Source organism: Synchiropus splendidus, chromosome 14 (assembly GCF_027744825.2).
Source record: "Synchiropus splendidus isolate RoL2022-P1 chromosome 14, RoL_Sspl_1.0, whole genome shotgun sequence".
NCBI lineage: Eukaryota > Metazoa > Chordata > Actinopteri > Syngnathiformes > Callionymidae > Synchiropus > Synchiropus splendidus.
In genome coordinates, this window is record NC_071347.1 from 2,919,937 (window position 1) to 2,931,276 (window position 11,340).

The following is an 11,340-nucleotide window of genomic DNA, read 5'->3' on the forward strand; positions in this document are numbered from 1 at the left end:
CAAGGTGACAGTCTGGATACAAAAGTACACCTACTGCACATCGATGAGTGACGATCCACTTTGTTGTCTTTGTGTGGCTGTATCCTTTAGGCATAATTCTGAGGTGGTTTAGTCCCACGCCGCAAAATGTTCTAAATTCCATCCCAGTGAATGTTCCCAGTCACACTCGCGTGGGAATACATTTGATTCAGTTGAAACACACAGAAGACTTATTTCTGTGTCGACATAGGACAATATGTGACACCTTCAAAGTGAGAATATGTCGGCCTGACATCTTTATATATATATATATATATATATATATATATATATATATATATATATATATATATATATATATATATATAAAATTTGTTTCCCCCTTTTTTTCATATATGTATATATGAAAGAAATGCTCTATATCCTAGTAAGAAAACGTGTTCAGTGAGCGATGTCATGTTGTACATGCATCAAATAACTGAACATTCCCTTCATCAAACGGCGTTCATGGACCATCCATCGAATAGCGTACCATCTTCAACAACCCTGCCCTTGTTATGTAAGTATCATGCATGTTTCATACACAAGTACATACACTAGATGTATATATGAGAGTGGGTGTGAGATGGACTTGTCGTGATGAATAAATGAAAGGCCCTGTCTTGTGTTTCAGGAGGAGAGTCACAGAGTCCTGGCATATCGGAAGAACACACTATGTACATCATATTTACACAAACATACAAAAGGAAAAGACTGCAGTCTGGTGTTGCGCCAGTCAATCTTAAAACTGATGCTACATATGTGCAAGTACACACTCCCAAAGTCACTCCAGTTAAACAGTACAAAAGAAGCCACCTTCTTGACACTGTCGGACCCTATTCAGTCAAGCAGAATCCGTCAGCGCTACAGTTACTGCTACCACTACGGTTTATCATATATATAAGGACATAAAGTGTATTATAAGCATTCATAATAAAAATAAAAAACACAGGCCTGTCGTTCATGATTTAAATATGAATAACGTATGTATAAACACGAATAAGGCCTGTTAGTCATAATTTAAATATGATTACAGGCCTAGGTATAAAAGCTGGCATCAGCCGTGAGAGAAGCAGCAGCACATGTACAGATCCAAAACCCCCAGTATAAAGGCTTTATACAGTGTCAAACTCCCAAATACATTTCTACAATTTCCCCATCGGAGATATGATTGTTTTTGAGGCGTGGAAACGGAGTGGTAAACTTGGTCTCGGATGACTGAATAGGGCCCTGATTAGCACAGATGAGATCCACAGGCAGACAAAGAAATGCTTCTCAAAATTCCAGAAAAATAAGAACCAAAGCACAAGATGAGACAGTGGCTCGAGCTTATGCGGACATGGAAACGTTTTGTGCTTTGTTTCAAGCTTAACTGGGCAGAAAACACCCTGAAGTTTAGCTAAAAGTGACAGTGCAGTTACCGGTTCATTAGAAGAGACTTTGATTGAGATAGGAATAGTCACCTTTTGGAACATATTGGGAGAAATATTACAGTCTAAATTCAGCAGCATGTTTCTACTGTGACGGGCAATTGCATGTGAACTTGTCAACATCCAAGACTGGCTGTCCGTGTACACAAATCCAGGAGCAAGAGCACCGCTGTGTGGGAGTCAATACATGTTCTTTGAAAAGACAGAGAAACCAGGAATATTCCACTATATGCTCTTCAGTTTACACAAGCGCCGGTCAAACTGGTGCAGAACTCCACCAAAAATGGTAAAAAGAAAATGTGGAATGTAGAAGCCACAGCTTGTCAAAATGCCATTTCCTTCATCATTCCTTTGGGAGGATCTTGCCACCTCCTACACGGAGAATGTGTAGAAAAAAAAACAATATTGGAATTTTCTTATTTTTCTATATCGCATCAGATTGCTTTCTCTGGAATGATGGTTACACGGAAAGCCAGTCTGAGTGACATCAAGGCATATTTTAAGTGGCCGCAAAGATTTTAAGGTATCTATTTAACATGTTTGTTAATTGTTCATGAACTTTTGGTCCACTCTGACATTACTACATAAACACATACATTAGCATGTTTGTTTCTATTTAAGAATCTGAGCATTGGAATTATGATATAGTTCTCTATTCTTATAATAGGCTTCCTCAGTAACACACTGACCCCTCTGTAGTGTGGGAGTGATTCTGGTTTTTTCCCCCCAAAAAAACTAAAACATGAATAATTCTATAACTCTTCAATCAATTTTACACTGTGAATTTCTCAGGGCAAGTTTTAGACCCCATTTTGCCTTTGATATGAGGAAAATTGAGTTAAGATTTCCCATGAAACTTCTTCATATTTTATAACTTACTTATCCAAAAGAGTACAATGGTTCTTCTTCCCTACAGTGTGAAGATAAAATCCCCACCTGTGAGATTAAAACTTTTTATGTGTAAAAATTTCAGAACTGAATTAGTGTTTAAAATATTTTCTTTGTTGTTATTTGGAGAATAAACACAACATTGCTGTGCTGATTAACTTTGAGCTGTGCTCATATTCACAGTGTGTTACTATGGAAGGGGTGCTGTCACCTGGTCTGACAGCACCACAGTGCCAGAGTTATATTGCAACATTTTGGCAAAGAACGTGTGGATATTTTCTCAGACTTGACAAGGCCAATTGATACAAAATCACACATCAACTGACACTTTGTTACGTGAACATTTTTGGCAAGAGTAAGCAGAGTGAGAGGTAGAGAGACACAAAGTAAAATGTTAGACTCCATAAACAGATACACAAACACAGTTAGGTTCGGTTGGTGAGATGTGTGTTTTTGACGTCTGGGCTAGGAGACCCACATTTGCCAGAAGCCATGCAGAACACGGTGCCTGTGAGTGACGAGTGAGTAAGGCTGGTTCAAGTCCCTGCTGCGTTTGATTTGGCCTCCGGAGTCGAGGCAGGTGGACAGAGCAGGAGGTGGGAAGATTTCAGGTTCTTAATGGAACGTGGCAGTTAAGGTTGTGTGTGTGACAGAGTTTGGAGTGGAGTGGAGGGTCATGGGGGGTTTAACAAGGGAGGGACGAAGCCCTGAGTGCAGGACAAACAGTGCATGCTTCATTGAAACTAACACATGCGCCAATTATTTAGATATCTATATGTACTTAAAAAAAAAAAACAACTGTTCTTTATACAAAGTCACACACACTTTTCTGCCGCCGAAAAATAGTAATCTATACGTTTTTCACATTGATCAGTATAAATAAAACATCATAGATATCGTAAACATTGATATAGAGAGACTGTGAAAGATGGTGGAAGTGGAAATAGAAAGACATGAAGACAACAGTGTCATCTGTCCGCGGTTTGGTCTGATGATTCTTCTGGGTGCATAGACACCGGCACCATCCTTCCACCACAAAGCAGGAAACTCTTTCCTCAAACTGTGGCGTGGGACCCATCTGGGTTACCTGCGTCACGCTCAAATATGTTCCCGAGTGCAAGTAGACGGAGCAGCCGAGAATCGCTGAGTGCTCAAAATCTCCAGTGGAGGAGAAGGAAGAAGAAGAAGCAGAGGAGGAGAGCAGGTGCCAGGCCTTAGATTCGGCTTACCCGTCGGGCCAGTAAGGGGTGCAGAGCTGGAGGGGGGCAGGGCGTGTAGGGGGGCGGGAGGGGGCCCGGTTTGATTCCACGGGTCCGCATGTAGGACAGGAACTGGTCTGGGATCTCGGCGAGCACTTCCTTGGCCAGTCGAGCCATGCTGAGGATGTGATTTCCTCTGCGGTCAATGTAGTCCCTGAAGGGGACGAACTGCCAGGCAGAGGGAGAAACACAACGGTCAGGTGATCACACTCTGAGACTTTCAAAGGTTTAGAAACCTCACAAACAGAGGCAGCTTCAGCTCTGCAATGTTTGTCGCATGATGAATTAATGATGACACCATTCTCCTGCTGTGAGGTCAGACCACTCTTTATTTAAACAAAAAGTCGAGATGAAGATGCCATTTTCAGACAACAGTTAAGGCACTGGACCTACAGGAGCTTCGACTTTGCCCATATTGATGCTTTGGTGTATGTGAACTCATCCACCCGAGAACTTGAACAAGTGTACAATAACTGCAACAATGCAAAACAATTTTCAACATGATGAGGATCTGTGTGATTATTATCGGATAGTGTCGTGATGGGTCCCTTTTCCCAAGGTCACTTTTGTGTCGCCACCAAGGCTAGTACCCTTTTTGGGGGGGAGGGAGGTTGTGTTTCAGTCAGTGTTTCAACAATGAAGTCTGCGGCACAGGTTATTAGCGAGTGGTGCTAATGATACAATGAAGAACCACATGATAAAGTATGAGGTATAGGATCATTGAAACCAGGGTGCAGCTTCGAGACTGACTCATGAAACAAACTTGGCAATGTTCTGAACTTGAATCATGAACTTGTTACATCTTCTATTTACATTAAAGCGCTCAAAATGCACTCTTTTCGTCTCCGTGTCGGAAGTTCCAACACCACAACCAGTCTCAGCTGCTGCTTCTCAAATCCGATCCTCCAGGAGATCAGCTCTGTTGGCGGAGCTGCGGACGCGCGGGCAAAAACGGTGCATTTTGAGTACTTTATGCTAAATGAAATGCCTGTGAGGTCATCAGTTCGATGTGCCGTGGCTCAATATTTTATGATGCTCTTTGGCCTGTAAAAATCCACATTTTAGCCCTATAGTTGAATGAATCGCAGGATTCAGACCGCAAGAAAAAAGTAGTTGCATATAGTCAGGAAATTACAATATGATAACTTAGTTTTTATGAAATCATCATTCTCAAACTGAGGCGTGAAATTGAATTGAGACAGCTCTGAATGGTGTGTGCCCTGGAACCAGGAACAGTGGCCATGCTGGTCCTAAGAGGATAGACTCGGTTATGTGCTGTCAATGTGTAACATATTTGTGGCATTATATATTCGCCATCACATATATTAAACCTTTTAAAGAGAAGGCAGGCTTTAGAGTGACTAAAATAGTCAAATTCAACAGACAACTGGCAGAAAATGGAAACAGGAGCAGGGCGGAACGTCAAGCATCACAAAATCTCACACTCCACTGCCTGAGATAAAAGTTTCTGAGGCCATTTCCAGGGAATGTAGTGTACCTGGACGATGTCTCTCTCCGCGTATCGACCTTGAGATGAGATCCTCTCCTCGTCGCCATCCAGCTCAATCATTTCTGTGGAAAATAAGCGCATCGCCACAGTTGTTCTGTGAATCTAAAATACTGCTCAAACGGTGAAGGTACAATGCCAGTGTGTGTGTGTGAACCGGTGTTAATTCACCAGAGCTGATGGTGGTAGTATGGAATTTACAATGCATCATTGCGAGTCACTGGGCTGTGGTGACATGCTGTCGCATTGGAGAGCTACAAGTGCACCCATGCAGTTCTCTAGTCAACACGATGGCAATCTCTGTGACTCACTGTGCATAATAAATGAGCTTGTTGACTCTTTTCAATTGGATGCACAACACAATGTGAAGAGCAAAAAAGAAGTGGATTGTGTGCATAAAAAAAAAAAAAAAAAAAACAGAGCGACACTCTTCTGACAACTATGAATTTTCACATCCGCTTAACTTGAGATTCAGAGGCAGGAAGACAAATTAAGGGGATAATTGAGCGGCTAAGAAAAGAGGTGATGCACAAAGAAGTGAGTGGGAGGTGAGCTAGAGAGTGGAAGGATTAGTCCATGCAAATAACTGATCTTATCAACAGTGCACTCACCATCAAACTCTGCTGGTCCAACTCCAACTATGATTATTGACATGGGCAGAGATGCCGCCTGCGGAGAGAGAATGAACAAGCGTGGTCAGGAGGACGAAGGTTTCGTCTCTCACTGTTTGCTATTATCTGAAAGGCTGCAGGCAGTCGGGAAAAAAAAAACTACGGGTAATTACTATCTGTGTGCGAACAGAGGCCACCGAGGAAGTTCAATGGCACGCTCAGCAGTGTTGCTAAGACAGAAGCTTCATTTACTTCCACCTCCCGCTCACAAAGCCTCTCGTATGGTCCGGGTTGTGCTTTTCTAATTTCATGCGCCTGTAAGTCAGTCGAAATCTGCCAAAGTCTAAATACAATGGCTCTCATTTACATTGTCCCCGGCCCCCGAGCGGCAGCTGAACCTCCACTGAGCCCTGCAGTATTTTTTATTAAACCTTCGGCAAATGGGAGCACAGAGAAGCATGAGTAATGGCTGACCAGGAATCCATCAGTGTTTCATAATGTCTACTGTTATTAGACTGCAGCTAATATTGCCTGGGATGAGGCGGCTCCCTCACAGGGCTAATAAATAATTAGTCCTGGATCCCATTCAACGTTAATTGAACAAAGGAAGTGTGTCAATTTGCAACAACATCAGCCTGAATTGAGTTTGCTTCCACGCTGAGCTTGCAAACAGGAATATGTAAATCAGCTACAACAGCCAACGTTACGAAGGGATTAAGCTTTTAAAAACTTTTTTACATTTGTAATCATTGAGAAACAAAGATCTGCTTCTCAGAGGAAATCGGGCCAAGACAGCAACTAAACAAGGCAGAGTCGTAACAGCTGTAATGCAGGCATTAGTGATGGACTGAAGTAGTGTCCTCATTTTTAGAGGCTACACTGTGCTCTATGGTATTTGGACTTGAAAAATCATTTCATTGAAACATCACATCGTTTTTAAATCGAAAGCACCACCTACTGAGCTCTGAAAATGAGGGCACTATTTCATGAACCTCAGCCCATACTACTAGTTCATACACATCATCTTATATTAAATATGAAAACAAGACATGCTTCCATGTTTCAAAGTCTTTTTTTGCTTGATTTTTTGGTTAAATACAATAAATTGAGTTTAAATTGAGGGATATTATCTCATTCACAACATAAATCAGGGGTCTCAAACTGCTCCACCAAGGGGCTACAGTGGGTGCAGGTTTTTGTTCCAACCAAACAAGCACAGACAGTTTAACCAAACTGGTGTCAGCTGAAACAAGCAGCACCAGACCGACGATCGACTGATCACAGTCTTCAGACACCTGACTGGTGAAAAGGTTATTGGCTGGAAAAAAAACTTGCACCTGCTGTGGCCCGTGCTGAGATCATTTCACACAGGAAACTAGCGGGTTGATCAACTTATCCGCAGTGATTTGCTGCAATGACATCCTCTATCAAAACAAAGGAAAGATGGCCAAGAATTCAACCCTGAGGCAGAGACTGGTCGTATCCAGTCTTGTAGTTGTCCATCAATGCTGTATTTGGTTTCTTGAGCACAAGACAACAGCTACACAACCCATCAATTGTGTGACACATTTACAACAAAGCATCTTTTGTCTAAGACAACACACCCTGGCACTGTTCAGAAAAATAAGATACAAACTACAATACAAACTATAAAAACACAAGGTCAGCACTGTACGAAGAAGGTCTCGTAACGGCATTAAACCCTTCATATACGACTAAGCACTAGCCATTTACTGTAGCATGTGCATTAGCAAAGAGATATGAGGTGTTACTGTACATTCACGATGGACTCCTTGGTCTGAGCCATGTCTGTGATGACACCATCCGAGATGATGAGCAAGATGAAATACTGGGATCCGTCTGTCACTGCTGACGCGTACCTGCAAACAAGAGTGGTCACCAGTCAGAAATACTCGAAAGCCATAATTCTTAGACTTAGACTTTATTGATCCCTTTGGGACGACTCCCTCCAGGAAATTTACATTTCCAGCAGCAATAGAGGCAAGAAAGGGCATGCAGTCAGGAAGAGCATCACACAGAGAATTAAAAAAATAAAATAATAATATTAATAAAATAAGAATAAAAAATAAACTAAATTAAAAATTAAACTAAATTAAAATGTCATTTCAGAGGGTTTTGGTTTGTTATTGAACACAAATGAAATCTGTAATTCTGAAATCAGTAATCACAGTAACATATCAGTTCTATTCCTTGAATGGGCCCCAGACCTATTTGTTCTGGAAAAGGTGGGCCCCGAGATCAAAAGCCTCTCATGGACAAGATTGTATTCAAGGATGCTTCAGCATGATGGAGACTGATTTATTTGGAATGAGCTTTTAAAATACGACATTTCACTTCCTGTTTGGTGATGGAAAACGAACCAAAGTGAAGAGCCTGGTCGATTCAAAATTTTAACCATTGAAACCAAAGTTGAACAAGGCAGTGATTCACAGGCTTAGTGGGCGGGAGCTCTCTTCAAGATTGGATTAAAGAGGCAGGCGGAGTGCTTACTGCAGTCCAGCTGAGGATCAGAGTCATGAATATCAGGTTGGAGTTGAAACACATCCTGGTGATTTAAACCTTCTTTTCTGCATAATTTGAAATTCAATTAGGGCAGCATGACTTTAGCAGCTATGAGCACCAACACTACCATCATATCAATTAAGTGAATCACAAAGAAACCGAATAACAAAGGAACCTGTCACTCTGCCTTCATGTTTCACGTCCACTGAGTTATGATCACAAACACTTGGATGATGCTTATTAGTTTGTGATCTTCACATTAAACTCCGCCTCTTGCCGTTTCAGCAGGGCTCAGTCCAGTCTGTCTGATGTTCATGGAGTGAAGGAAATATAAAGCATAAGGACAACTGACACCAAAATGACCAGCATGGTCGGTTGGAAATAAAAACTACAGTAAAATTCCTCACTTTATTGCAGCTGTACAGCTTTTCTGTGACATAAAATCAATCCAAGTCATATTTTTGCACTCCAAATGTAATAATTTGGTGCCTTGTCAGCCTGTGATGCTGCAGAGGGAGCTGAGCTGGAGGAACACTTTCCTGTTTTCATTTGTGGTCATGGCCTGTTAGAGTGACATATTCTCATTATCAAACTCAAACACAACTACTGCCCATGGGACGAAAGCAAAAGTCACACGCGGCCCAGACGCCAAAAGAAACAGACCGCGTAAAGACAGTGGGCAGTTGAGCGCTAGATTCACCCATCCATACCAAAAGCAAACAAAATAAAAGCATTGTTAATTTTATGAATGTGAAAATGGACTAGGCACTGACATGACACAACAAATGGCATCGCGGTGCTAGCGAAGGACAGGAATCCACCTGTGGTTTCAACATTTGAAGAAGGACAAGGAAGCTTCTATTCTTAGGTAAGTGCTTATACTGTATTTTGGCAAGCCCGATGACAACAGTGCAAGAGAAGACAGCAGTAACATAATGTTTTCCTCTTACTGGTATGAATTAGCTCATGATGTTTTGCTTTCTACTTGATTCACCAGTCACTTCAGAAATACTGTTTTCATGTCTAAAGATGTTTTGTGTTACACGTTTCTGAAAAGCTCAAACAGCTGTACTCTTCAAAGATCATTATTAGGCCTCTCAAAATTAACTTCCTTTAAGGCACATTTAAAACAGATACAAAAAGTGTGATTAATCTGCTATTAATAGTGAGTTAACTATGGCTTCAGTGCACTGAATCGCGATTAAAAATGTCAATTGACTGACAGCCCTAATTAATATATATTCATTTTTTTGCCTCTTGGTTCCTGTTGCAGCATTTTCCGTCAATATACAGCCAAAGATAATTGATATTCATAAGCTTTGTGACACAGTTGTGGTCAAGACACCAAGGAGCAGTATGAGCAAGGATGGACAGAAAAATACCTGCAGACACACATCCATTTAAATAGCCTTTACATGACTCTTCTTACGCATGAAGGCGTCTGTGTTTCTTGACCATTCTGGCCATGGTAATGGATTTCTAGTGGTGAGATTGGCTTGGTTGGTCCGCAGAGGCCCAGCATATGATTTATTTAATTTGCAGTTCAGCAGCGTCACAGCGGGCAGCCTTTCTGCCCACTTGTTTCTATGTACATGTGTGATTACAGACAACCTACCTAGCCACATGGTTAATGACAGGGGAGAAGTGGGTCGGACCGTAGAGGCGCACCGACTTGAGACTCTGGTAATACGCCTCCATCACGCCCTCGATGCCGTTGCAGTACGGGTTCTGAGGATTGCCATTCTGACCACATAAAAAAAAAAAACATGATTATGAAGGAAATCACAGTATCATAAACTCTCACATCAAAGATATTAGTTCAGATCAATATTAATCAAAGGCATTGTTAATTTCTTGAAAGTCATTTCTTGACTGTTGTTGCATTCACTGATGAAGGAAAGTAAGAGCTGTCACCTTCAACTTCTTAGAGTCCCATGCTGGTTCCTGCCGGACATCACGCACAGCCATTATAAACTTTTCTTTTTAAACTAATCGTATTCTTATTCTTCTCAAACAGCACTTTGAAATCTATGTTTCCTCAGATACTCTCGAGGGTCCAACTCTTTATGTGGAGCCAGAAATGCTACCCGGTCAGCTCTAAGGCACCTGCATGTGTTCCACAAAAATATCACCACATCGATCAGAACTGCAAAGAATTGTTGTCAGGCCATGTTGATGCATCATTAAATCTAATAGCATTTACTTTATTTGTTAGCTTGTTAGTTCAGGCTTTATATAAAGCTTGAGTGTTCTCTCACGGACAGAGACTGAGCTCAGAGACGGAGCTCTCGGCAGGCACGCACACCCATCCACGCACACATTGGCATAATGGACATACAACTCAGACCAATCAGATAACGGAGGGAATCAAAACCTCAACTCTTGCTTTGAGCCTCTGAGCCTGAGCAACAGCGCTCGACTGGATGGGTATTATTTTGAAAACTTCTGAAAAGAGCAACATAGCGCCCCTTTAGTCTTGGTAATTAAACCTAATATCAGTCATGAGAGGGGAGGTGTGAAAGTGATATGAATTTGGCGACAGTTTATAAATTCTTCTCTGATTTTGTTGAGAACAAAGAAAGCTCTTCACATCAGCTCGACTTTGTGGTGCAGATATAAAAAAAAAGAATATGCTTCACTGAGTGAATGTGATTATGATGCTATCTAAGTGGAAATAAACTCTTGCAAACTTTTGACCTAGAAGAATCAGGGAGAAAAAAATTGGTTGCACATGAATTTGTTACATATCCAAACTCTGATGTGGAGTTCCAGAACACAAAGAAGAAAGCACTATATTTTGGGGGGGTTGGGAGGTTATGAGCTCCAAGATAAACTGCTTTAAAGCAGTAGCAGTAGTTTGGTCTTTGCTGGAGCAACATTCATTCTAGGTGACTCAACTGGTCAGGATGACGATCAACTTCTCTCACAGAATTACAGCCCAACACGTCTTCAAGTTCTCAAACCAAAGCAAAGTTTTGGTCTCCCTCTGTATCAGAGAGCAACTTATTTCTAGAACCATATATACTGTAAATAAAGAGCAGAAGTTTAAGTATCATGGGGTGCTGTTCACAATTGAGGGGCATAGAGAGCAGGGGTGACATATG

General features: G+C 41.5%; 1 protein-coding gene across 1 annotated transcript in view; it reads right to left on the bottom strand.

The window, feature by feature from the left end:
• Positions 1 to 333: 333 nt before the first annotated feature.
• The window catches only part of LOC128770767 (copine-8-like), an 87,006-nt gene continuing 75,999 nt past the window's right edge, over positions 334 to 11,340 (bottom strand). Inside the window, exons 16-20 of the mRNA XM_053885613.1 lie at positions 9,852 to 9,979; positions 7,491 to 7,593; positions 5,714 to 5,771; positions 5,094 to 5,167; positions 334 to 3,763 (exon numbers count right to left, since the gene is read on the bottom strand). Coding sequence (XP_053741588.1) covers positions 3,551 to 3,763; positions 5,094 to 5,167; positions 5,714 to 5,771; positions 7,491 to 7,593; positions 9,852 to 9,979 — 576 coding nt within the window. The 3' untranslated portion in view covers positions 334 to 3,550. The remainder of the gene's footprint in view (positions 3,764 to 5,093; positions 5,168 to 5,713; positions 5,772 to 7,490; positions 7,594 to 9,851; positions 9,980 to 11,340) is intronic.